The sequence below is a fragment of the Camelus dromedarius genome, chromosome 5, assembly GCF_036321535.1.
Source record: "Camelus dromedarius isolate mCamDro1 chromosome 5, mCamDro1.pat, whole genome shotgun sequence".
NCBI classification, from domain to species: Eukaryota; Metazoa; Chordata; class Mammalia; order Artiodactyla; family Camelidae; genus Camelus; species Camelus dromedarius.
In genome coordinates, this window is record NC_087440.1 from 14918088 (window position 1) to 14939930 (window position 21843).

Consider the following 21843-nt stretch of genomic DNA (forward strand, 5'->3'; position numbering starts at 1 on the left):
CAGATGTAGATGACCCAGATATGTATCTGTAGTATGTTTATCTTGACCACATGTTGAGGAAGTCCTGGTCCCTCTGTGCCCTGTTGCAGAGGAACTTTGTCTCATCCCACAGGCCCATATGCCTGGAAAGATGCACAAGAAACTGGAAAGAGTGGCTGTCTCTAGGAAGAGAGGGAGTAAGATTGCTAAAGCACAGGAGTGAGAACGAGACTTACTTTTCGCTATATACTCTTGTACCTTTTACATCTTCTGTCTTATGCTTTTATTAAGATTCAAAATAAAATATAAAAATCTTTTGAATTATTTTCTTAATAGGTATTCATACTAACAGGTGGCTAACTAGCAAATTATTCATATCATTTTCTCTAGATAGTAAACCTTGTAAACAGTCTTGTGTATAGTGGGAGTAAAGGAAGAAATATTTAACCAACTGTCAAGTTTTTTGCCTTTAAATATAATTATGTTCTCTAAAAATTGTATTTATTAGTTGAAACTCACTTTGTTTTGCTAGAAAATAGGACTAGGACTAAATTTTATTAGATTATTTCTGTAATCCCATGAAGACTCTAGATCAGAAGTTCTCAAGTTTATATGTCTTGTGGCTCTTACCCAAATGACCCACAAGAAATTAAAAATAAAGCAAAAGTTTGAACCAGCTCCTAGAGTAATGGAAATAAAAGCAAAAAAACAAATGGGATCTAATTAAAAGCTTTTGCACAGCTAGGGATACCATCAACAGAATGAAAAGACAACCTACAGAATGGGAGAAGATATTTGCAAATGATGCAGCCAACAAGGGACTAATTTCCAAAATACACAAACAGCTCATACAGCTTAATATAAAAAAAAAAAAGCAACCCAGTCAAAAAATGGGCGGAAGACCTAAATAGTCATCTCTCCAAAGAAGACATCCAGATTGCCAAGAAGCACATGAAAAGATGCTCAACATCACTAATCGTTAGAGAAATGCAAATCAAAACTACAATGAGTTACCACCTCACACCAGTCAGAATGGCCATCATTCAAGAGTCCACAAATGACAAATGCTGGAGAGGGTGTGGAGGCAGGAAGGTTAACTGGTGCAGCCACTGCTGAAGACAGTATGGACATTCCTCAAAAAACTAAAAATAGACACCATATGGTTCAGCAATCCTACTCCTGGACAAATATCCAGAAGAAAACATAATTCAAAAAGACAGATGTACCCCAATGTTCACAGCAGCACTATTTACAAAAGCCAAGACATGGAAACAACCCAAATGTTGATTGACAGATGACTGGATAAAGAATATATACATGCACACATGCACACACAATGGAATACTACTCAGCCATAAAAAGAATAAAATAATGCCATTTGCAGCAACATAGATGGACCTGGAGATTGTCATTCTAAGTGAAGTAAGTAAGACAAATACGATATCGCTTAAATATGGAATCTAAAAAAAAAAAAAGGACACAAATGAACCTATTTACAAAACAGAACAAACTTACAGTTATCAGGGGAAAAGGGATGCGAAGGGATAAATTGGGATTTGAAATTTGCACCTCTTGGGGAGTGATGGAAATATTAGCTATCTTGATTGTGGTGGTGGTTTCATTGGTATACACATCTATCAAAAGTCATCAAATTGTACATCTGAAATTTGTGTAGTTTACTGTACAGGAATCATAGCATAATAAATGTGTTAAAAAATAAAGCAAAAGTAAAAATAATGTATCACTGAAGAGCATTCACAATTGAAAATAATGACCAATTCTAGAAACACTAATGATAACAAAGTGTCCTTCCTAAAAATTTGGGAAATTTCAACTACCTGCATATGAGCTCTTAGAAAAGACACTTTGCACTTGGCAGCAATAGCCATACTTAGCAGAATTCTGGAGAGAGAGCTTTGTAAACTGTAATAAGGCACTATTTTTTTTCCTTTTTAGACATTGTTTTATTTAAGGCACTAATTCTTAATAGCTCTTCTAGGAGTTTATGAATAAATCGTTCTTACTCTTAGCTGAAAGTGAAAATCTGGTTTGGCATGTCATTCTGTTAAAAACAACTTTCCAATTTAGATCATAAGGTCATTTCTCTAGATAAGTGGGAAAGGTACCAAATGGATCTTAATTAATAGTTACCTATTAATAAGGTCTGCTAGCTATGGATGGCAAGTTTTTTTTTAACAAGTGAAAAAGTGCTTCACCCAAAAATTTATTATATGTGTTAAGAACACTTTTCATTTGAAGCCTCATGTATTATTTTGTCTACAAAATCTACTCCAGCCCCTTTCAGTGCAGAGAAATAAAGGAGGCAAATACGATTGCCAAGTCCTCTCCATACTCTCTTCCAAATGTCTCTCAAAGAATCCTTGTACTCACCATCCCTACTACCACTAACTCAATTTAATTCATCTGTACTGTGACAGACTTTTAATTGGTCTCCCAGATGCGAATTCCACTATCAATCTCCCTTCCACATTGTAGCCAGTGATCTTTCCACAATAGAAATCTGATCATGCAATTTAAGTGCGTTAAAAAATCTTTAATAGCACCAAATTTGTCTAAGAATAGTCTAAATTCCTTAATGTGCTTTTTAAGGTCTGGTGACTAGTCTAATCCCGGTTCCCTTCCAATTTAATCTCCCATTATTTTCCTCATCCTAAGAAGATCTTCTGTGCACAGTCCCATGTCCCACACCCAGCCATCCCCTCTAGACCCTTCAAATCTCAGTTTAGATATCACTGTTTGGAATGGGAAGAGACAAATGTGGAAAGAACAAGTACAATTCCTTTATGGAGTTCTATTATAAAAGGAAGGAAAAAAATAGGATCAATAAATCAATTTAGAATAAGGGTGAGGGTCTTGACAGCGGAAGAAATAACAGCATGTTTGAATGTTGATGGGGCTCCAGGAAAAGGAGACATTTTGATGATGTAGGAAAGAGATTGGAGAGTTAACTAAATTTACTTCCTTAAGTAGACCAGGGGTGATGGGATCTAGTGCCCAAGTTGAAGGGCTTGCATTAAATAGGAATAGTGAGGGTTTGTCTCCAGTAACTGGAGATAGGTAGTATATGAGTATGGATGCAAAATAGGGAGGTAGACGTAATAGGTGGGAGCATGGGAAGTTGTATTCTTTTTTTTTAATTTTATTTTTTATTGAAGTAGTTGATTTACAATATTAGTTTCAAGTGTACAGCAAAGCAGTTCAGTTATACATACACACGTACATGTATTTTCATTTTTCAGATTCTTTTCCATTATGTTATTACAAAAAATTGAATAAGTTCCCTGTGCTATACAGTAGGTCCTCGGTGTGTATCTATTTTACGTATAGCAGTGTGTATCTGTTAATCCCAAACTTCTAATTTATCCCTCCTTGCCTTCCCCTTTGGTACCCATAGTTTGTTTCCTATGTCTGTGAGTCTATTTCTGGTTTATAAATAAAATTTGTATCTTTTTTTAGATTCCACATATAAGTGATGTCATATGATATTTGTCTTTGTCTGACTTACTTCACTTAATATGATCATACACATAAACATACATATATACTTAGCGTAATTCAATTTTAATGCTATTTTAACTTGCATTTTAGGACCTACTTTAGATACCCTTAGATTGTTAAAATCTTAATAAATTGCTATTAAATTGGGAGATATATATTAGCAATGTTAGTATGTGGTAGAAATAATGGTATTCAGTGTCAGAAAGTCAGATCTTTTTTGAGATCCTTTTTTTTCAATTGCTACCAATATCCTATGTAAATAAAACCTTTTTTTTTTTTAGCGATTCAGAATAATTATCAAAGTTTAAGTGTCAAACTAGATAATCAAGTTTAAACAGACTTATCTTTTTATACATCTTACTACTTGGATTTGCTCAAAAATATTGATGTGCCAGTGGAAACGAATAACAATTCACAACTAGAACCAATTAATTAATTTAAAAACTGACTGTGAAAATTAAAATCTATAGCACAAACTCATGATTCCTAATATTCAAAAATCACTTATGTGTACAATTTAATTTTTCATCCCTCAGTTTTATGTGATTGTCTCTGCCTTATACTGAAATTTAGAGATTAGTTTTTTACATAAACTTCATTAGTTTTTTTTTTCTTTTCACTTTTTTAGGAAATTGAATCAAATGATTTAGGGATAGCTATACCATCAAAATTATTTTTAGAAAATTATCATCTTTACATAGTTTTCTGTGTTTAGTCTTAGACCCCTCTAAATGCTCTGTCCAGCCAAAGTAATTCATTCATTATATGCTCACATATGCTTCGGATAAATTCTTGTAGTCCCAGAAATTACATTCTTCCTCAACACAAATGTTTTGCTAAATTCAAAGGGAAATTTCTCTCTATGGTTACTGGTAATTTGTTCTAGCTTTTGCCCGAATCTAGTCACTTAGGGCAGAGTTTTAAAACCTTAGGGAGAAATTTTTTTTTCCATTCAAAATAAACTAAGCCCAAAGAAAAAAATTTATAAAAATATTTATTACTTGTATGTTGTGTAATTGGGTAGCATATTTGTGTACAGTATAATTGAAGAGGTCTGATTTTCATTCTCTCAATTATTTAAGAACTATTTATTGAATACCTAGGTATGTTAGGCACTGTGCTAAGCTATTGGGGTTAGAGATTAGTATTTGAAACATTCCAGATATTTTTGGTGCCATTTTATAAGCTTTTCTCTTGCAAACCGGGTTAAATCTTTTGAAAGAATGCCTAAGAAAGAAAATCCATTAATCCTCAGTCCAAAGTACAGCAAAATTTGTTGGAACTGGTTTAATCACTGTGCTTATACAAACAAAGGATTTGCCAAACATTTATGAGGGTCTAATTTTAAGAGACAGGGACATTTTACATAAAATAGACATTTAACATACTGGCTTTCTTTTCAATTGTTTGATGTTTTCATCGATTTTAATTGTTTTACTATTGCCAGTGTTCTGAGTCATGTCTCTTCAGTTTTGAGATACAGTGCCCCTTTCTCAGTTGTCCAGGGACTTAACACTAGTGGCAAATCCTTTCAGGGAGAAGTCAGAGCATGATTAATGTGGAAACAATCATATAAGTCAAATATTTGGATGTAAGTGAAGTAAACAAAGATTCTTGATTAGCTGATTAAATAGTATGAGGAAAAGATTTTATGAAAGACTGAATCATATATAATCTGTTCTCTATTATTAGTGACAGATTTCTCAGTTGTGTTTCACTGTCACAAGAGGTATTATAGAATAAGGGTTAAGGATATAAACTCTGGAATTAGCCTGTCTTGGTTGAAACCCTCTGCCTCAGTTTCCTCCTCTGTCCAGTAGGGATGATAATAATAGTATCTCGTTCATAGAGCTGAGAGAACTTAATATATGTTGAATGAGTGGAACACTACCTGGCAAATAGAAATAATTCAATAAATGCAAACTATTCGATGTAAGGAAGGAAGGACTCTGATGCATTTCAATTGTTTTACTATGGAGTCTGCTTTTACTTATCTGAATGTAAATGCATATCTCTGTGCATATTTGTGTGCATGTCGAGGTTTGTAAAACATGTTTTAAATAATTGTGGGAAGCCATAAAACCTGGCTAGTGTCAGAGATAGTCATCATTCATAAATTGTACTACTTGCTGGTTGCTTTAGATATAACTTACAATAAACTTACAGCATTCCAAAAATATATTTTCTAGGTTAAAATTAAGCCTCTTTATTATTAAATGCCCTAAAACCACAGAGAATCTGTTAATGTTTAAACTGATTGCTTTACAATCGCTATATCCCTACTGCAGCTGTTGATGAGTTCAAATCAAGAAAATGTGCTTCTGAAAGTTTTTAAATTAAATGCAACACCAAGTATTGTGTATATTTGTTAACAAATTTAAGTTACAAAAACAAAGAAGAAATTGTGGGCTAATTACTGACATTTTTTGGAATGACTGAATTTTTGTTTTAATCCATTTCTCTTCTCTACAGTTTGGGAGTTATATAATCTATTTCTATTCTCATGGTTCTTAATCTTAATTTTTCTAATGTGCTTATGAAACTTAAAGTCTAAACACTGTGGCTATCTCTACCTTTTTCCAAAACAATGAAAGGAACTTGGAATAATGGTCTTCAAATATTTTTGTTCGCATACCACTTAAAATACTTTTGAGAAACTGCTACAGATGGATGGATGCTAACTAGATTTATTGTGGTGAATATTCTGTACTTTATACATATATTAAATCGTTATGTTGTACACCTGAAACTAATATGTTACATGTCAATTGTATCTCAATAAAACACATATCAGTGTAAAAAAACCCACTATGTAACTTGTGCATATTTTATCATAATTTTAAATATTTGCAATAAATGTAATTAACAGAATATTGCAAATTTAGAAATTTTTAAATATAAATTTTATTGCTTAGATTTTAAATGTGATTTGATATTCATCATTATTCATTTAAGAAGGTTAACAAACTCTTCAAAAATAGGAAATTTTAAATTATTCTTTTTTTGTCCTTAACTTGTGTTTCTATTCTACTTTTCCCATATGGTTTTTAAAGAATTAATAGACTTTATTTTCAGAATAGTTTTAGAATTACAGAAAAGTTTAATAGGAAAGTGCAGAAAGTTCCCATATATCCCCTTCATAACTGCCCCCTTCCTCGTTTCCCCTATTATTAACATCTTGCTCTAGTGTGGTACATTAGCCACAATTGATAAGCCAATATTGATACATCATTATTAATTAAAGTTTATGATTTATTTTGGGATGTACTCTTTGTGTTGTATATTCTGTGGGTTTTGACAAATGTAAAATGACATGTATCCACATTACAGTATCATATAGAATAGTTTCACTTCCCTAAAAATACCTTGTGCTCCACCTATCCATCCCTCCCTCCAGCCACGTCCAAACTTTTTACTGTCTCCATAGTTTTGCCTTTTCCAGAATGTCAGATACTTGGAATCATATCAGTTTGTAGCCTTTCAGATTGGTTTCTTTCCCTTAGAAATATGTCTCTGATATTCCTCCATGTCTACGCATGGCATGACAATTCATTTCTTTTTATCACCATATAATATTCCATTATGTGGATGTCCTATAGTTACTTTATCTATCACTTACTGAAGGACATCTTGGTTGCTCTGAATATTTGGCAGTTATGAATAAGGCTGCTTTGAACATTGGTTTGCAGGTTTGTATGTAGAAAGAAGTTTTCTCCTCATTTGGGTAAATATCGAAGAGCACGATTGCTGGATCCTATCATAAGAATATGTTTAGTTTTTGTCATACTATCTTCCAAAGTATCAGTACCATTTTGCATTCCCACCAGCAACGAATGAGAGTTCCTGTTGCTCCATATTCTTTCCAGCAAGTTGGTATCAGCTGTTGGGAGGTCTCAGTTCCTTGACACATGTACCTCTTCATAGGGCTGCTTGAGTGTCTTCATGACTTGAAGAATGAGTGATCTAAAAGAGCAAGGTAGAAGCCAAAATGTCTTTTATGATCAAGCCTTAGAAGTTACACATTATCATTTCCACAACATCCCATTGATTACACAGGTCAGCCCTATTCATTGTGAGAGGAGACCACACAAAGGTGAGACTACCAGGAAGTGAGGAACATTGAAGGCCCTATTGGAGGTTGACTAACACAACAATTAAAACACTTATCTTCAGTATGAGGTAGGTTTGTATCTATCTCTGTCCCACTAGACCAGTGTTTCTCACCTTTTCCTCATTATCACTCCACTATGGAGTCTTTTTAGACATATTTTTCCTAATCACATGCCCCTTTCATAAAACTTTAATGTTTATTTATGTACTGTGTGTATATCTGTGCTTTATATATACAAAGAAGTATTTTTTACACCACTCCCCCAAGAATCAATGTTCACTTCCTTGAAGGAGGTGATATTCCCTCTGAGGTTGAGAATGCATGCACTAGACTGAAAGCTAAAAATCCAAGAGTTGATACAGTACCATGCCTTTTCGTCTTTTTATTCCTCATAGCACTTCATTTACTGTTTTAAACAGAGTACAGCGGTAAATGTTTGTTTAATTGTGGCAAATAACTGGGCAAGGACAGGAAGGAGAATGAGTATGCTATCCAGTGAGAATGGAAAACAGATGCCATTGACCAAAGTGGAAACAGAGTCCCTGTGAGAAAGAAGAGACAGGAAAAGAGAGCATTTAATGAACATTTTCTGAAACACTAAATTTATCCATCTTGTTCATCACTGAACATTAAATAGGACTGTTTTTGGTATATTCTTAGGAAATATGGTATTTTTTTTTTGAATGAATAAATTCATCCTCCAGGATCACTTGCTCACTGAAAGTCAGCATATGTGATCTTCAGGGCTGTCTGATCACCTGTAAATTAAAGCATTTGTTTTCAATAATTCAATTCAGATGTTGGCTGAAATGAAGGAATATCCTATAAGTTCAGAATTATGTTTTATTTGAGGACATGACTGAGGACCATAGCATGGAAATAGCTTCTCAGACATCTGTGAGAAACTGTTCCAAAGAGGTAAGGGGAAATTCAGAATATATAGGAGTTTTTGCTGGGGAAAAAACATGTAGTCAAATATCAAAAGACTACGGCTAATCAAAAAAACCAGACATCTCAAGTTAATGGTTTTAGTGCTTTTCTAAGTATGGGAAGATGCAAGAGTCTGCGCTCACTGAAATTACTCCTTTGATATGCATCTTAACTATCGTGGCCCAGTATCCTGTTTTTCTCCATTCCCCTCAGAGCACATAGTGGCAGAAGCTGATGGGTCATGGTGGGCAGCATTCATTGTTTACTGAAATCACAGACAACATTTCTAACTCTATACTAAATGCTCCAATTTACCAAAGAGTTCTGGAGATCCAAGTGTCATGAAGCTGTTCTTGTTTCCTTCCTACATCATCCAAATAAGGGATGAGGTACTTGTTACGGGTACAAAACAAGTGTTGGGTTTTGTGTTTGGGTCAGAGACACAAAGGCCAAGGAGAACAAAGCACTTTTACCTCGTTGTATTTTGATTTTCTAGTTTGTCTCCCCTTTCTAGATTATAAACTCCCTACAGGCAGGAAATGTGTAGGCCCAGCCGAGATCTAGAAAATAAACATTTATTGAATGTATGCATAAATTAGCCAAGATCCCTGCCCCAAGGGGCTGATAATCTTGTAGGAAAGGTATGACACATGTATTAAAACATTTTTTTAACCTTGGTTCTGCTGGACCTACCAGAGGGGGAAGAAATGCTCAATACAGGCATAACTTGTTTAATTGCCCTTCACTTTATCACACCTCGGAGACATGGCATTTTGTTTTGTTTTGTTTGTATGAAACGAAGTTTTCTGGCAACAATGTGTTGTCAGATGATGGTTAACATTTTTTAAGAAATGAAATATTTTAAAATAAATGTATGTACTTTTTTTAAGACATAAAGCTATTGTACACTCAAGAGACTATAATATAACGTAAACATAACTTCTATATGCCCTGGGAAACCAAAAAATTTGTCTGACTCACTTTATTGCAATATTCACTTTATTGCAATGGTCCGGAACTATCTCCAGGGGTTACCTGTACCTGAAGACTGTTCACAAGCATGGCCAAAGCCTGTTAGGGAAAACAAAGGGTGGATCAGTTTTGCTGAAGAGAGGATCCCACTTCAGTGAACTGTATTTAAAACGTTTAAAAGGTTACGTCTATGCTGAGTGAAGGAAGCCAACCCCCTCCTCCAAAAAAAGGGTACCTGAAGTATGACTCCATTACCCAAAACTCTCAAATGTACAAACTGATCTACAGTGACTAAGGCAGATCAGTAGTTGCTCAGGGATGCGGGGCAGGATGTGGACAGGATGGAGGAATTATAAACGGCAGGAGGAAACTTGGGGGTAATAAATATGTCCGCTGTCTTGAATGTAATGTTTCATGGATGTATACATATGTCAATACTTGTCAAGTTGTACATTTAAATTTGCGTAGCTATGCAGGTCAATCATTCCTCAATAAAGCTGTTTTCAAAAAAGAGACAAGACAGAGTCAGATCACAGAGGGTCAGACGAAGGAACTCTCGAAAATTTTCAGGAGTGTGAAAAGCAACATTTAGTCAACTATCCCTAATAGTCAAACCTGGGCTGGTGTGACACCAAAGGAAAAGACAGGGAAAACCAATCCAGTGTTTGGTTAAGGCCTGTGGTGTGTACTTGCCTGAGGGCGGTTATCTCCGGAGGGAAAAGATAGTGCCCATAGATAAAGCCTGAAGAATTTCTGCTGGCAGTGACAGGGGAAGCTAGAGGAAGAACATGATTTGGGGTAAGATGATTTTGCCTTTTGGACCAGGAGAGAGTCATATTTAAGGCCTCCACCCTCTCTGAGGCACAGCGAAGGGGCTGGGGAGCGCTGCTCCAGAGCGCAGCGGCCAGGCCCAGTTAGCGGAGATAACACGCCGCAACACCATGCTAGAGCCCAGCGGCCTGGAACCTCAGCTTTCAACTATCGCTTCCTTAAGTTCCACTCAAGGAGCCGAGACAGGTGTTTGTGCGAGTCCCGCGTAGTAATCCCACGGGGATCTGGCGAGAACAGCCTCCCCAACTCAAGAAACCTGGGGCGATGGGGGCGGGAGCGCTCGTGGCCGGCGCGTGCGCGCGGCGCGCAGGGAGGCGGCCTGGAAGCGAGGGAGCGCGCGCCCTCCACGTGACCCGGCCCGCGGGCGGCGACGCACACGACGCGCCCCTCACGTGGTCTGTCTCCAGCCCCGTCGCCGGCGGAGGCGGGCGCGGGCGCGTCCCTGTGGCCAGTCACCCGGAGGAGTTGGTCGCACAATTATGAAAGACTCGGCTTCTGCTGCTAGCGCCGCTGCTGAGTTAGTTCTGAGAAGGTTTCCCTGGGCTGTCCTTGTCCGGCGGCCTCTGCTGCCGCCTCCGGAGACGCTTCCCGATAGATGGCTGCAGGCCGCGGAGGAGGAGGAGGTGGAGTTGCTGCCCTTCCGGAGTCCGCCCCGTGAGGAGAATGGTACTGGACCCACGCAGGCCCCGGCGGGGGAATGGTCCTGGGGGTTGCGGGCAGGGAAGGGGGAGGGCTCGGCAGGCAAGCGTGTGCGCGGCGCCGCGCTTCTTGGGGCGAAGGATCCCCGAATTGCCTTGAGGCTTCCGGACTTGCCCTGGCGGGACGGGAGTGCAGTTCATTCGCGGTGAGGGGCAGGAAGCAGGTAGCGAATCTGGCGCGACGGCTCGTCGCGGGAATCCCCTGAGCGGACCCCGGGCGCCGGCTCCTCAGGGCGGCAGAGGCGCGAGCCAGGGAGGACCTGGCTGAGCCGAGTGGCCGCAGCGCGCCAGACGCAGCGCTCAGCCTCCAAGCTCTGCATCTCCCGGGAGCGCGTTCCTCCTGGCGCTTGTTGCTGGCAGATAAGGGAGCCAAAAGCTCTGCTCAAGTTCTGCATGGAAGGGGAGGAAAAGTGCTGGGAGGGAACAAAAAAGGGATAGAGGACACGGAGCTGGAGCTGTGCCTTGTTTGCTGCGCAGCGTATACTCCACAGGTACCTTTTCCCTTTAGAGCCTAAGGGGAGGGATTTGATGATACTGACGCTAGATCAGGTGTGGAATTTTCTTTAGCAAGAATTAAGGATTTTATCAGGGTACTGCTGTAGGTACCGAGGCATGGGTTTATGTCGACCAACCTCATCCGTTGCCCTAAGAAGGGTTGATCGTGTTTTAAATTGAAGGTACAGAGAGAGAGAGAGAGAGAGAGAGAGAGAGAGAGAGAGAGAGAGAGAGAGGGATGCGGCGCATTGCAGCTTTTGGTAAAGCTTTTTGTTAAGGTCAGAAATAAAATTAAAAGATTTCTTGCAAAGAAAGCCATTTAGATCAGAGATTCGAAGAGCGGGCTAGATATTCCTGGTCAGTACTTGAACTAGATAGGCTTCTTGCAAAGAACTATCCCTCTGCCGGAGTCTGGCCGGTTTACTTTTCTTTAGAAACTAATTCAAGTCCCATACAAAATTGAAACCACGAATATTGTTATACTTTGAATAAATAGTGCACCTTCCACTATTTCCCACTGTTTTTTTTTGTAATGTAAGGTCAGTAAAACAGTCATTTTGCCTTTCTTCGTAATTTTTAAAACAAGAATTTTTAAGTTTCTCTACCGACATTAAATTTTAACATTTATTATTTAATGAATTTTAAGGGAGTCTCTTTTGGGGGGAAAAGTTGAATGAAAGTGCCTTTTATTTAAAAAAGCAAGCCATTAATCCTGACTTTGAAGTGATGTGTCTAGTTTTCCTTTTTTTTAGGTGATAAATAGCATACATTTGAACATATCATTTAAATATTTTGAAAAAAATTTATATACGTTAGAAAATGGAAATGAAGATGATTCATCATCCTAAGCCTTTGCTTCCTACTGCTTTGTTAAAGCAACCAGACGACTTTGTTTCTAGTTACTTTCTAGTGAAAGTAATTCTTAGTCTTACCTCAGGTGTTCTTCTTAAATCCAGCCTCTTAGTGCCTTGGTATCTATATACTTTGAAACCTAGCCTTCAAAAATCAAGATGTAGTCTGAATTTCTCCTGTGTCTATTGCTTTTCCATTTATGTCCAGTCTTTTACAGCAAATGTGCTCCTCAGACCATATGTTTGTATACAACATTGTCTACAAGGAGAAATTATCACTTTAAAATTTGAAATTAAAAATCAAATTTTAGTTTTTAACGTAGCTTGAGTTTTGACTCCTATTGAGTTGTATGGCTTTCCTTACAATTTCCAATTAAATTATGGTGAACCTTTAGGGTAACGTAAGACTGAGGTTCTCTAATAATGATGATTTGTTGAGCCTCCTCAACTTTTGGGTCAAAAGTGACCTAAAAGTTCATCTAAGTATGTTGTAGCTACAGTATATAATTCTTATTATAAATTCTTGTTTAAGACCTTTTTGGTAATCAGTTTCTTCTTTGAAACTAAGAGAAAGCATACAGAAATGTTCTGCATTTTGAAAAGCTTCAAAACTAGTCAACCAACTGCCTAAAAAAAAAAAATCCAAAACAAATAAAATTCCAAGAAAGACAAGTTAAATTGGAGTGGAATAAAGTTTTTTTTTTACAAAATTATATACCATAGTTACTGGAAATATTTGTTTTATTCATTTGGCAAACACTTACTGTTTAATATATTCCACGCACTGTGATAGGCACTGGAGTGCCAAAGATGTATTACACAAGTTTCCCACTTTGAAACAGCTTACACTTTAGATTTATATAAACTGTTATCAGTGGAAGATACATACATTACTTTATAAAACGAACATTTAGTGTCTACTGTGTTGCAGGCTCTGTGATACTCTGTCTTGAAGGGCAGTATACATATGCAAAAAAACAAGAGTCGTGTGATATTATTGCATAGTTTACTGTGAAAGTATAGGGTAGTCAGGAAGAGAAAAAGGGAAGGTTTGGGTAGGTTTACAAAGGCTTGTAGAGGTGAATCTTGTGAGGCAATAGGAATTAGTTAATCTGGAACTAGAAGGGATGTAGAATTGGTTTTCGTCTAAGGGAACTGAGCTTCAGAAGAGGAGAGCGTCATACTTTATCCTGGGATCTACTATACAAGTACTGTACCTAGTTTAGAGTGAGTGGAGTATGGGATGATATAAGTACTAGTGAGAGTGTTGTGAAGATAGGTAAGGACCAGTTTCTTGAGGGCAATGTATGTCATGCAAAGAAGTTTGTATTTTATTCTGGAGGTATTGGGGATCTACTTAAGGAAACAATATGGTGGGTGAATTAGTGTCAGTTTAAACTGAAAAGAGCGAGACCAGTAAGGAGGAGACTGTAGCAGGACTCTGATTAAAGTGTTGAGGGCTTGAAATCAAGAAGTAATAGAGGAAAAGAAGGAACTAATTGAAATGTTTAGGAGTTAGAATATTCAGAACTTGGTGCCTTTGGTGGAATTGTGTGTTGTGTGAGTGTGCGTGTGGGCAAATGTCAATAATAAGAACCAGACGCAAAATGAAAACATGTAATAGTTGAAATAATTATGTAATATGTGCAAATGTAGTACTTAAAGGCAATACTTAAAATGTGCATTTTTTATTTTGATTTTGGTCTGTTGAACCAAGCACTTTGAAGTCTATTGAAGCGAGCACTTGTAAGTCTGTTGAAGCGAGCACTTCTAAAAGTTGAGAGTTCTGCCAATCGTAGAAATTTTTGATGTACTGTTCTGATATTCTTCTTTCTTTAACGTTGTAACATGGGAGATTTCAAACATACAAAGATAGAACAGTAAAGTGAATCACCGTATACCCAGGACCCATATCAACAGTTTGAAACATGTGAATATTGTTTCTTCTATTATCCTCAATCTCCCTCAAGTGAATAATCTAAAAGCAAATCCCAGACATAGTCCATCTATAAATACTTCATTATTTGTACCTCTAAAAATGTGAAGACTTTTAACTTAGCCACAGTACTTTTAGCATACCTAAAATTAATAATTCTTTAGTATCATTAAATATTCAGCTTATTTCCCTGATTGTCTCATTTTTTTTTAAGTTGGTTTGTTTGAATCAGGATCCAAAGAATTCTACACAGCATTTGTTTGATAAATAAACCTTTCAGTCCCTAGTACCTCTCCTTTTTTTTGTCTTGTGATTTACCATATTTAATGGAAAAAAAGAAAATCTAGGTCATTTGCCTTGTAGAATTTCCCACAATTTTGATTTTTTTGATTGCATCTGTACAGCATCATGTAACACGTTCCTTTCTCCTCTGTATTTCCTGTGAACTAGTGGTTAAAGACTGTCAGATTCTAGTTTGATGTTTTGGCAAGACTCCTTCACAGGTAGTGTTATATGTTTTATATTGCATCACCTTAAGAGGAACAAGCTGTCTGGTTGTTTTTCTTTTTTGATGTTAAGATTGACTAGTGGATTGGTGTTGTCAGCTGCCTGTTCTTCAGTTGTGAAGTTCCCCATGAGACTTCACATAGTAGCCATTGATGATTATAGCCGTTGCTCAGTTATTTCATTCTGGGTTTATATTTTCCTTTTATTTTGAGGAGAGCCTTTCAGCATATGATTACATTTTACAGTCTTTTTTTTTTTTTTTTTTCTTTTTTTTAAGTGACTGCTCTTTCAGTGCTTGTTTTAAGTTTGGTGCCTGGAGGCAAAGTTCAGAGTGGTTGAGATTAGTTTAAAAAATGAGCAACGTTTGGCTATCTGTGGAAATTTGAACTGAGTTATTTGTGTGAATTGATATAAAAGAACTTAGATATGTGTCACTTTTAGAAGGGGCTTTGCAGTTACTAGATTAGTTTGAATGTATATGAAATTTGTAACTTGGAGAATGGACCTCTTCTAGTTTATCTTTATAAAAATGATTGATTCTAATTTGAGTTAAATTACTACTTTTAGATATTTTGTTGACCCTTCAGTTTGGTTCACCTTGGATTTAGAAAATTATTCTGGATCTTTTTGGGGAATGTGTGTTTAGTTTCCTGACCAATTAAAGGTTTTAGAACTCTGTTGAAGAAATTTTGGTGTATGGAGGTAAGCAGTTCTTTGAGATTGATGAATTTGACTCTTCACCTAAGTATCTTTGCCAAGTCACCTTCTTTTATGAGCATCACTTTTACTGTCTCTGTAAAAGTCAGATGATAATCTTTCCCCTACTTGACCTCAGGAGTATTAAAGTCTGTGAAACACTGTTTGTCTCTCCTTGCATCATGAAAACATGTTGATAACTTAACACCGCAGCTATCCAGCTGCTAGACTTCTGGAAACATCAACCTTTGGAAACCCAAATCCCTATAGAAAGGAAAAAAGCTTTTGAGCCAAGCCATTATCAGGAATATAGCAACCTTGAGCCCAGAGTTCACTGATTGAAAAATACGTGCAAAGTGAAATTTAATAGGCTTAGTTTCCTACTTTCCTCTGACAGTCTGGTAGTACATTCGAAGTGATGGAAGGAAAGTTATCTGGAAAGCAGACTATTGCTATAAAGAGGAGACTGAAGAAACATTAACTGGAAAAGAAAGCTAGAGCTGTAAATTACTCTTCAGTATGTGAACCAGTGGTCTTCCTTGTCTTTAAGAGTATAATTTACCATAACCAATATTCAAGTATGTGTAATAGGCTTTAGACAGATTTTCATAATATTAGTTAACATGTATTAGCATTTAGCTGTGGCCATTGTTTAAAATGCTTTGCATATATCAATTACATATATCACTCTCAAGAAAACTATGGAGTAGACGTTTTTTTCTCCCTCTCTCCAGTATTTCCATAAAGAACAGAGAGGCAGAATCATTCACCAAAGGTCATAGCTAATAAGTGGTAGAGTCGGTACTGACTTGCCAAATTATGGAAACCTGGAGAAGGATCTTGTTATTCAGGGCCATGTGTATTAGTGAGATGTCAGATGACAGGTGTCATGTTAAGTAAAAAAGTTAAGGTCATTTAAAAAAATGTTACCTTTAGAAACATTTATTATACCATATTTTCTTCAAATACTATAAAACCTGGTAGAATTTCCTTTACTACCAGATTTCTGTGTAGTAACTTCAGGATAGGTTATTTATAACTCAGTTATATACTTTGTATTTTGACAAAGTGCAAAGATTTACTATTCTGAGGGGACCTTTAGTAGATTGGAAAAATCATTAAGTAAGCTATAAATAGATTTCTGTTATGGGTAGAACTCATTAATAAAAACCATCGAAGCCTATCGTGAATGAATCAACAAAGTATCATCACACTACTCAGGGATAGAGGATAGGTTGCTCCAGTTAACTGACAATGCAAAGGCTCGAGTTTTGTAATAGAGAATGTCCTGATATTTTCTCTAGATTTTTCTTTTAGAGATTAATTTTTGTGGCATCATCTGAAAACATAATAATTTTCTTTGAATTAGGTGTATGTGATAGATCCATTTAATTCAAGATTCTATTGCTTTTGGAAAAATATTTTATTAGGTAACAAGGAGCCAGGAATAACAGTGAAGAATTTAAATTGTACTATTTGATTTCAAATATATAATATTTTAAAATAAATGTGTACAATTTGAGTTCTCTGGTAACTTTTTTTGTTACAGAGTTCAAGTGTATCAAAGTGTATAGATCATAATATAGCAGACATTGATGTACCTATCACCCAGCTTAAGAAGTAAAATATTACAGATAAAATTTGATGTACCCTGTCAAAATGCTATTCCACTTTTCACTTCTGCAGATGTAATCATCATCCTAAGTTTAGCCTTTATTGTTCCTTTGGATGCTTTTGTAATGTTACATAAAGTATATGTAATATGTAGTGGACTTTTGGTATTCCTAATTTTTATGTACATGGAATTATGTATCTTTTTGTGGATCTTAGGGTTTTTTTCTTTTTTTAATTGAACAATAGTTGATTTACAATATTGTATTCGTTTCATGTATACCATAGTGATTCAGTATTTTTACAGATTATACTCCATTTAAAGTTATTATGAAATAGTCTTTGTGCCCTCTGCTGTACAATATATCCTTGTAGCTTATTGGGTTTTTTTCTTTTTAATCAACATTTGGTTTTGAGATTAATTCACGTAACATTTAGTTTGTCACTTTCAGCTGCTATATATTACTCCATTACAGGAATATGCTCTATGTTGTCCATTTACTGTTATTGGGCATTTAGATTATTTCCAGTTTTTTACAAAGTACTTTGTGACATTCTTGTATGTATCATCTTATGTACATGTATATCTAGAAGTAGAATTGCTAAGTCATAGGATAGGTGCATCTTCAACTCTAGGTATTGCCAAAGTGTTGACCAGAGTAGTTGTCCATTTTCCACTCCCCTAGAAGTATATGAGAGATCCCATTTTTTTCCCCAACATCTTTGTCAACACTTAATTCATTAGGTTCTTTTATTTATCCAGACTCATGAATGTGAAATAGTTCCTCATCGTTTTAATTTGCATGTCCTTGGTCACCAATAATGATGAGTGTCATTTCAGGTTACAAGTTTTGGGCTGTGGTTACCTACTCTTTGGTGAATTGCTTTTCTCAGTTTTCTAATGGATTCCTTTTTTTTTTTAATCTGTAGAAGTTTTTTTATGTATTCTGAATACTTTTCTTTTTGTTTTTTGGTCTTAAGCCCTACGAATATCTGCTCCAGTTTAGCTTTAAAAATTTTTTTCACTTTGTTAATAATGGTAAGCTATTTACTTATTTTTAAGTTGTTGCTGTAAAATTAGTTTTTAATTTTAGTGTGGAAATGTATCCATATTTTCTTTATAGTGTGTACTTTTTCTTATCTTGAGATCAGAACATTTTAAATTTATTTTTTGGTAGAAGTTTTGAAGTTTTGCTTTTTACATTTTGATTTTAATCTGCCTAGTATTCCTTTTTGGATTCTAATGTAAGAATTCCTATACATATAACATAATGGTTCATATTTTCTTTTGATTTGTATTGCTCTCTCAATCACATACCAAATTTCCTTAAATGTAAGTTTCTATTTCTAAGAGATTTGTTCCATTACCCTGTTTGTCTTCTGTGTCAGTACGTTTGTTTCCCCCCCCCCTTTTTTTTTAAACAATCTTAGGTATCTAAGTAAAATTTCTTGACTTAGCATAAGAAATTTAATGTTTCTTTTTTTTTTTTTTGCTAACATACTTATTATCTTTTTTTCTCCTAAAACAATGAGTCTGATCCATTTTCATTTTAATAGTAATTCTTTATGGTAAAATGAATTCTTCTAGGTAAGACTTTATCTGGAATACTTGAAAAAATTACTGCAGCTTGAGCTAAATTGAGGTTGGCTACTTTTTGACTCAGTGTGCCTAATCTTCATTTATTTAACATCTTGGACTTCATTTATTTAACATCTTAACATCGTGGTGTGGCACGATGGCAACTGCTCAGACTTCTCTTTATCAGACGTTTTCTATCCCTTAATTTGGGGGTAATATTGGGCTGTTAAGCAGTCAGGTTGGCAGTCTCCATGAGGTCAGCAGGAAAACAAAACCAACAGAAAATAAGATTGGATACAGTAGTAGGATTCTCTTTACATAGTCATGATCTGAATCTGACTCCATTAAATTTTTTTTTTTTAAATCACAAGTTGCCAACAGCACTTTGTTTTTTCTTTTCAACATGTTTTTCTGCAGCTTTCTTGGCCCTTTTTGCCCAGATGCCAAAGAACTGGATGTTGGCACTGGCCATGAAGAGTCTAGCAGATGCCTTGAAGTTCTTCTCCTCTGTGATGACTCTAGCTTTCTCCTTCTCGTAGACGTTCCGTACGTGTATGACTGGTCCCATCCGCTGGTGGCCAGTTTGAGCTCTTCAGCAGAGCTGTCTCCCTTCTTGGGGGATGACGGCTTCCTGGGGAAGAGGATGAGCTTGGAGCTATACTCCTTCAGCTGCTGCACGTAGGCCTGCAGGGTTTTCATGCTCTTGTTTCACCACCTTGGATCCACTGAGATCCCAGTGGTCCAAGCCACTTCTTGTGGATGTTGGCCACCCTTAGCTCCTCTGGGCTGAAGCTTCTGCCAGTGTGCACCTTGGTGTGGTACTTTCACTGTGGGGTATCTCACCATGGGCCGCAGCGGGCTGGATGCCAGGGCAGGGTGATGGGGCATGCCTTGGCCTGCCAGGCCTTGAGTCTGTGGATCTTGCACACCACCTGGTTGAACCGCGTGGCCACGCACCACTGCCAGCCCTTGTGGAAGTGGGCTTCAGGATAATGCCAATCTGGTTGGACACCATGGCTGCGGTTGACAGGCCTCCTCCAAGGGTGCACGGCCAGGGAAAGGTCCATTTAATTTTTTTAATATATAAAACTTTTCCAGCTGTCATTCCAAAGAGGCTTTTCAGTGACGTCTCTAAAACCTGTTCAAGTGGTTTCCATTTGAATTATCGATGATATCTAAGTAGTAATTAGTTAAGTAGTTGGCAGCCAGTTAAGAGTAAGAGCAGAACTAGAGTAAGGGCCTGTGAGAGTGCCAGGAGGTCAAAGAATTAGACTCTGATAGAGGAAGTCACAGGGTACCAGCCATTTTCAGCATTTTGCTTCAGGCTAGCCTAATTTTTCTTTGTCATTGTACCATTGTTGGCCAGCATGTTGACCTATATAATTATCATGTAACTCCAAATTTCTAGATCTCTAGTGTCATTTAACTTTTTTAAGCTATTGCATTTTATTAGTAGGCAGACCCTCTTTTAATGTGATTGCTCTTTCTTTTGAGTTTGGGTCACATTTTCCTGTTTCTTCTTGTATCTAGTAATTTTGAATTGTATCCTAGACTTTGTGAATGTTACCTTGTAGAGACTCTGGGTTCTGTTATATTCCTATGAAGACTAATGATTTTTATTTTAAGTAGTTGTTATGAATGTGCCCTCCCACAATTCAGTGTTGATGGTATTTGGAAATAGAGCTTTTCCAAGGTAATTAGAGTTAGATGAGGTCATGAAGATAGGGACCTTATATGAAAAGACACCAGGGAGCTTGCTCCCTCTCCCCATCCTGTGAGGACACCAGTGATTGGACAGCTGTCTGTAATCCAAGAAGAGAGCTCCTGCCAGACACAGACTGTACTGGCACCTTGATCTTAGTTTCTAGTCTCTAGAACTGTGAGAAAATGAATTTTGGTTGTTGAAGACAAAAAGTCTTACAGTATTAGTTATGTCAGCCAAAGCAGACTAAGATAGTAGTTGATTAACTTACAGACTACTCAAATTCTAAACTCTGTCTCCAGTGGGCAGCAAAAATATCTGTTCAGTTATTTTATTCTTAACTGAGTTGCTTGGAGTCTGCCCCATGTATACATAATTCATTGGTCAGCTTGACTTGAGCAGAATTAATCTGCAGCATTTAGGGCTCCTTTTCTATGACTCTGTCCTTTGCAGGATTTTTCAGCTGCTCTTGTCACTTGAATTTGGTACACTGCTTCTTCAAACCAGTAAGACTGAGATTTCTATTGGTGTTTTAGCAGCTTAGTGGGTTTGGAGTGGGGCCTGTCTTCAGGCAGAAAATGGGAAACTCAGTGTTCCTTTGTCCTAAGTATAGACTTGATTTGATTGCTGCCTGCTTTTGGTTGCCTCTTCAGTGCCATTAAATAGTTTTTTTAATTTGTTTTTATTTTGTTCTGAGTTTATAGTTGTTACCTGTGGGAGGGTTAGTCCAATAGAACCTCTGTAACTGGAAACTCCTTTCTAATATTAATATATAGAATCAGAGTATATTTAGTTATAAAAATAAATTGATTTTCACGTGTTACTTTGAAGTAGAATTTTTGAGACAATCTCTAATTTTTTTCCCCGTTATTTGCTATCAGCATCTAGGCAAGAAGGATGTGTTGGTACTGATTTGTTTGAAGAGTAGGATGTGGTTAGAAGTTTTATTTATTACATATGTGCTGGGAGACAGATAGGAAGAATGTATAATTTATGGAATTTTGAAGCATTGTTGAACTATGACTGTGTGAGGCATTTTGTCAAAACACCTGGCGTGGATCATAATCTTTAGAGCAACATTGTGAAATGGGTACTGTTATTCTATTCTACAGGTAAGGAAACAAATTCAGAAACTTGCTTAAGGTTGCATCAGTAGTACAGACAACAGCGCTAGAATTCTAACAGTTTACTGTGACTCCAGAATCTGCTCTTTAATCACTGAAGATCACTAAGTTGTCTTTAAATTTCCTCATTTTGCTAACCTTCTGTGGTTATAGTTTTTACTTTACCTAAAACACTTAAATTTAGGAATTTTCAGATTTTTGTTTGTACTGTGCCACCTTTTGGTAAAATGCAGTACTGCAGCCTAGCAAAAGATGAAATACAAAATTAGGAATTTTTATATGTATTTATAATCCAGGGAACA

General features: G+C 36.7%; 1 protein-coding gene and 1 pseudogene across 1 annotated transcript in view; one reads left to right on the plus strand and one right to left on the minus strand.

The window, feature by feature from the left end:
• Positions 1-10878: 10878 nt before the first annotated feature.
• Positions 10879-21843, plus strand: part of LOC135318496 (transient receptor potential cation channel subfamily M member 7-like) — a 30839-nt gene continuing 19874 nt past the window's right edge. The window contains exon 1 of the mRNA XM_064485609.1: positions 10879-11008. Coding sequence (XP_064341679.1) covers positions 11006-11008 — 3 coding nt within the window. The 5' untranslated portion in view covers positions 10879-11005. The remainder of the gene's footprint in view (positions 11009-21843) is intronic.
• Positions 18985-19782, minus strand: LOC116153439 (large ribosomal subunit protein eL13-like; annotated as a pseudogene).